The 4,934-nt window shown below is 54.9% G+C and overlaps 1 protein-coding gene across 1 annotated transcript; it reads left to right on the forward strand.

The window, feature by feature from the left end:
- The first annotated feature begins 1,301 nt into the window (after positions 1-1,301).
- On the forward strand, positions 1,302-4,695 carry EDF1 (endothelial differentiation-related factor 1). Its single transcript, XM_014949766.1, has 5 exons — positions 1,302-1,455; positions 1,626-1,677; positions 2,668-2,828; positions 3,450-3,543; positions 4,127-4,695. The coding sequence occupies exons 1-5, from the start codon at positions 1,378-1,380 to the stop codon at positions 4,186-4,188; spliced, it is 447 nt and encodes a 148-aa protein (XP_014805252.1). The 5' UTR covers positions 1,302-1,377; the 3' UTR covers positions 4,189-4,695.
- Positions 4,696-4,934: the final 239 nt, after the last annotated feature.

Genomic DNA, 4,934 nt, shown 5'->3' on the forward strand with positions numbered 1-4,934 from the left:
ACCTTAAAGTCCCCCCAGTGCCACCCCCTGCCCTGGGCAGGGACACCTCCCACCAGACCAGGTTGCTCCAAGCCCCCTCCAACCTGGCCTTGAACCCCTCCAGGGATGGGGCAGCCACAGCTTCTCTGGGCAACCTGGGCCAGGCTCTCACCACCCTCACAGCAAAGAAGTTCTTCCTGAGGTCTCATCTCAATCTCCACTCTTCCAGTTTGAAGCCCTTATCTCTCATCATTACATGCCCTTGTAAAAAGTCCCTTCCCAGTTTTCTTGTAGGCCCCCTTCAGATACTGGAAAGCTGCTCTAAGATCTCCCCAGAGCCTTCTCTTCTCCAGGCTGAACCCCCCAACTCTCTCAGCCCCCCCCTCCCAGCAGAGGGGCTCCAGCCCTCCCAGCATCTCCGGGGCCTCCTCTGGCCAACAGCTCCGTGTCCCTCTGATGTTGGTGGCCCCAGAGCTGGAGGGAGCACTGGGCGGGGGAGGGGGTCTCCCCAGAGCGGAGCAGAGGGGCAGATTTCCCCCCCTGACCCTGCTGCCCACGCTGCTGGGGATGCAGCCCAGGGTGTGGGGGGCTTTCCGGGCTGCCAGTGCCCGGGGCCGGCCCATGGCCAGCTTGTCACCCCCAGCTCCTCTCGGAGGGACACCCTCCACCCCTCCCTCCCCGCCCAGCCCCCTCACCCACAGCCTCACACCAGTTCCCTGCCAAACGAAACCGGGCAGCGGAGCGGCCGCCCCCACCCGAGGGCCAGGGCTGCCCGGGGAGCGGGACTCCGCCTGCTCGGCCTTGCTCAGAGAGAACCCGGGTCCCCGGGAAGGACGCGCCTTCCCGCGACACCCGCCTCACCCACAAACGAGCAGGCCCCCCCAGGCCCGGCAGGCGAGAAGCCCCCCCTCCCGCCCCGCCAGCTGCCGCCCGGGCGGGCCCTCAGCGCCCCGGCGGGCGGCCGAGGCGGCGGGAAGCGGAAGCGGAAGCCGTCACGGCAGCCCCGCCCGCTGCGCAGCCCCCCCAAAGCGCATGCTCCGCTCTGCCCAGCCGGGCGCGGCGATTCTGACTGCGTCGCAGGCTGAGCCAATGCCCTCTCGGTATCGGGCTATTGACAGCGACACCAGCCTCTCGGAGCGCGCAGCCGCCCGCTTGCCCGCCTCCAGCCTGGTACGTACATTCGCCAATCGCATTGCGAGCGGGCTGATTGCTAAGTGTCTCTGCCTATTACGAACAACAGCGCCACGCCCGGCTCGCCCGCTAATGAGCACCCGTCTTTCCTGAGTGGCGTGCGCGCCGCCCTATCGGCGAGCGCGACGGCCGGCGGGGGGCGGGCGTTGTTCCGTGGGCCCCCTCCGCACAGCCTCCCGAGCGGCGGGCGCGGTCGGTGCCGGTGCCATGGCGGAGAGCGACTGGGACACGGTCACGGTGCTGCGCAAGAAGGGCCCCAGCGCGGCCCAGGCCAAGTCCAAACAGGTCAGCGGGGTGCTGGAGGTGGGGAGCGGCCTAGGCCGAGGCTGCGGTTTCGCTCGGGCCTCGGCCGCGGGTTCGGCCTGCGAATGAGGCCTGAGCGAGCCTGCGGCGGTTGCTGAGGGGGCGACTCCCGGTAGCGAAGCGCTCACCTCGGCCCCTTTTCCCCTCCCCAGGCCATCTTGGCGGCCCAGCGGCGCGGAGAGGACGTGGAGACCTCCAAGAAGTGTGGGTATCCCGCGGCCGGGCTCCCCCTCAGCTCGGGGGGGCAGAAGGCAGCACTCCTCCCCCAGCACAGTTAAAAGCCGCCCTCACCGGGGCTGCCTAGAGCTGAGAATCGCTGGAAGGTGGAGAGGGCGCTCCCTTGTAGCCAGCTCCGAGTTTCTGGTTGCCCAGAGCTGAGTGCTCTCTAGTGTCTGCTCCACTCTTGGAAGAGCTTTCATGATTGCAAAACTTCCAATTTTTACAGCTTATTTCTCGTGTTGATAACATAGGCTTAAAGATTTCAATGGCTGTTTATCTTCCTTCTTTAAAAATTACGTATTTCCTGTCCAGGGTAAATCCTCAGGCTCTCTCACCACAGGGTGAGAGTAGGGGCGTTGGAAGTAAATAAATAGGTGATCCTTGCAGGAGGTTTTAGTCAGTTGCATTAAGAGGCTGAATGTCAGAGACTAATGTGAGAGAAAGGTTTCAAACTGTGACTTAAATACTGTAACTAATGAGACGAAGCAAATAGCATGTTTTTGAAGCTAAGTAGGGTTAGAGTTTACTTATAAAAGGCATCAGAAAATCGATCAAAAGCCACTTATTCACACCACCTTACACCTGAGCAAACAAGATACAAGTTCAAATATTAACCCTCGCATGCTGTAGCACAAACACGTGTGTCTGGAGTGGTTTGAATATTAAATCTCCAAGCAATAGCAAGATCTTGTGTATCTGGAGTGAAGTTCAGATGTGAAGTAGTGAAAGGGGAGGACTCTGCATGGCTGTGTTTAGACATAAGCCTTAACAGGATTAAGATAACATGTTCTCTGGTGGACAGGATCCGGTTGAGATTAGTGTTGATGTTGGCATGTTGAAATCTTGAAAGCTCCCTGGGATCCTGGGCAGCTGAGTGCTTACAAAAAGTGCTTTGATGCTTTTTGGCGCAGCTCTAAGCCTTGTTTTGTTTGTCCTTGGTTGGATTTTTTTTTTTGTTCTTGCTTCGAATGATAGGGGCAGCAGGCCAAAACAAACAACACTTTATTACAAAGAACACGGCCAAGCTCGACCGAGAAACAGAAGAGCTGCACCATGACAGAGTTCCGCTGGAGGTGGGCAAAGTGATCCAGCAGGGCCGACAGAGCAAGGGCATGACGCAGAAGGACTTGGCCACAGTGAGTATGGTCCAGGACCCACTGGCCTCTGCTCCTGCTCTCCTGAGGCAGGTTTAGGCACCTCAGGGTGAAGGTGGACACTTTTCCCATTCCCTGGTGGGCAGCTGCACTGGGGTGGTATCACAAACAGGAAGTTTGGTGAATGCAACATCTCTGATGTCTGATGTTCAGGCAACATCAGTTATCTGGGAGATGTTTTGGGGGTTTATCTGTGCAGCCCCTCAACACCAGCTTGGAGACAGGGTGTTCCTGCAGCTGTTGAGTTGGTAGGACGCTTTTTTTTTTCCCTTCTCCTCCCATCAACTGAGCACCACTATTGAGGTTTTTTGTGTCATCTGGGGCTGACGCAGTGTTTGGAAGGTCACCGCTGTCTTAAAGAACAGCGATATGTAGTGCTACTGCTCCTCCCGGGAGACTGAGGGAGGCAGAAATCTGTCCAGGGTGGATGTCACTTTTGCTGTGACGCTCAATAGTGGTGATGGAATAAGCCTGGAAGTAGCACTCTGTCCTCCCGCTCTGGCATAATTAGAGGCTGTTACTTACCTGTGGGAGTTGAGGTGGCTGGTGCTGAGTGTTTGCTGTGTATGGAGCCAGTGTTTGAGACGCATCCTCTCTTTTTAGAAAATCAATGAAAAACCACAAGTTATTGCTGACTACGAATCAGGAAGAGCAATCCCTAATAACCAAGTTATGGGCAAGATCGAAAGAGCCATCGGTAAGTTAAGAAAGGAGAATTCAAAAATAACGTCGGCACCCTCTATGCCTGGCAGGACTATTCTGGTTTACCTCACCTACGTGTTCCGCATCAGGAAGTTGCTGGCTGTAGGTTGTTGTGGGTGCGGTGTCATTAAGCTGTGTTCTGATAAAACTGGGATCTGCTGACTGAAACCAGAGCTCAGAGCTCTTGTTTTCGTTTGTTCTTCATGTGTAGGGCCATGCCCTGGGTGCCACCCCTGTATGCTTCCCTCCCCCCAAATCAACAACATACTGAGACCCACAAAGGCCTGATTATCCTTGGGAGAGGATCTTGCAGCCACTAGTGTTGATGTTACTGTCCTAACCTGGTTCAGATGCCGTTTTGTGGGAAGACAGTGCACAAACAAGAATTGGAGCTTTGTCTGAAACTAGTCTGGGGCTCCTAGAAAGTAAAGCAGGATTCTCCCTAACTCTGGTTCTCCTGCCCTCTTTTTTCACATAGTTTTTTTTCCTTATAGCAAGAATTTGAGGAAATGAGGAAATAAAGTTATTGGGTAAATGATTGAGTGCTGATGGAGGTCATCTCCTTTGTTTTATTCCAGGCCTTAAGCTGCGTGGGAAGGATATTGGAAAACCGCTGGAAACCGGCCCCAAAGGGAAATGACAACAAAGCCTCGAAATCAGTTTGTCCAGACTGATCTCGTCTGGCTGGTTCTCCTTAACCACCAGAATCTCTCTTCGTATTGCCAAGCTGAACAAGAGGGTTTCAGACTTGCTTTGGGGGGGGGGAAATCTGCTGAATCTGTACCTGCTGTAAAAAGGCAACCTTAAAGAAGCGATTTTCCTGATTTTGTTTTTCCTTCCTCCTTTCCAGAGACCGAGGAACTAAGCCCCAAAAAATACCACATCTGAAAAACATGTGCGTCTTGGTGTTTAGAAGCAGCTAATGTTGAGACACTTGGGGTGGTCTGAAATGCCATCATTTAATTGGAAAAATTTGTGGGAGGGGTGGGGTATATTATATATAAATAATTTGGGAGAGTTGGGGGTTGATCAGTGTCTGCATTTGAAACGATGACTCAGTCACTGCATCACAATGACATTTTTGTTTGTTCCTTCCAGCCTGTTTTAAAAAGAGATCTATAATAAAGTTTGATACCCTTCAGATGCACAGGGTGCTGGCTGCGTGGTTACCAGCTGTTCCGGGCTGTGGCTGGAGCTGCAGCACCCTCTTCCTTTGGGAAGTGTTAATTAGTGGGACGGCTGGGAGCGCGTGGCGCAGGGGCTGGGGCAGCCTTCCTGCCTGCTCTGCCCTCTCCCAGCAGTGAGCACTGCAGCTTTGGCTGGCGGCCCAGGGATGAAATCAGCCCTGTGTTTTTATCCTGTGCGGAGGTGAGCGGAGCCTTGGAG

This window comes from Calidris pugnax, unplaced genomic scaffold, assembly GCF_001431845.1.
Source record: "Calidris pugnax isolate Ruff unplaced genomic scaffold, ASM143184v1 scaffold192, whole genome shotgun sequence".
In the NCBI taxonomy this organism is placed as follows: domain Eukaryota; kingdom Metazoa; phylum Chordata; class Aves; order Charadriiformes; family Scolopacidae; genus Calidris; species Calidris pugnax.

Coding starts and splice junctions, on each gene's coding strand:
- EDF1 (XM_014949766.1), top strand. CDS start 1,378: ATGGCGGAGAGCGACTGGGACACGGTCACGGTGCTGCGCAAGAAGGGC. Junction 1,456..1,625: donor CCCAGGCCAAGTCCAAACAG/GTCAGCGGGGTG, acceptor TCCCCTCCCCAG/GCCATCTTGGCGGCCCAGCG. Junction 3,544..4,126: donor CAAGATCGAAAGAGCCATCG/GTAAGTTAAGAA, acceptor GTTTTATTCCAG/GCCTTAAGCTGCGTGGGAAG.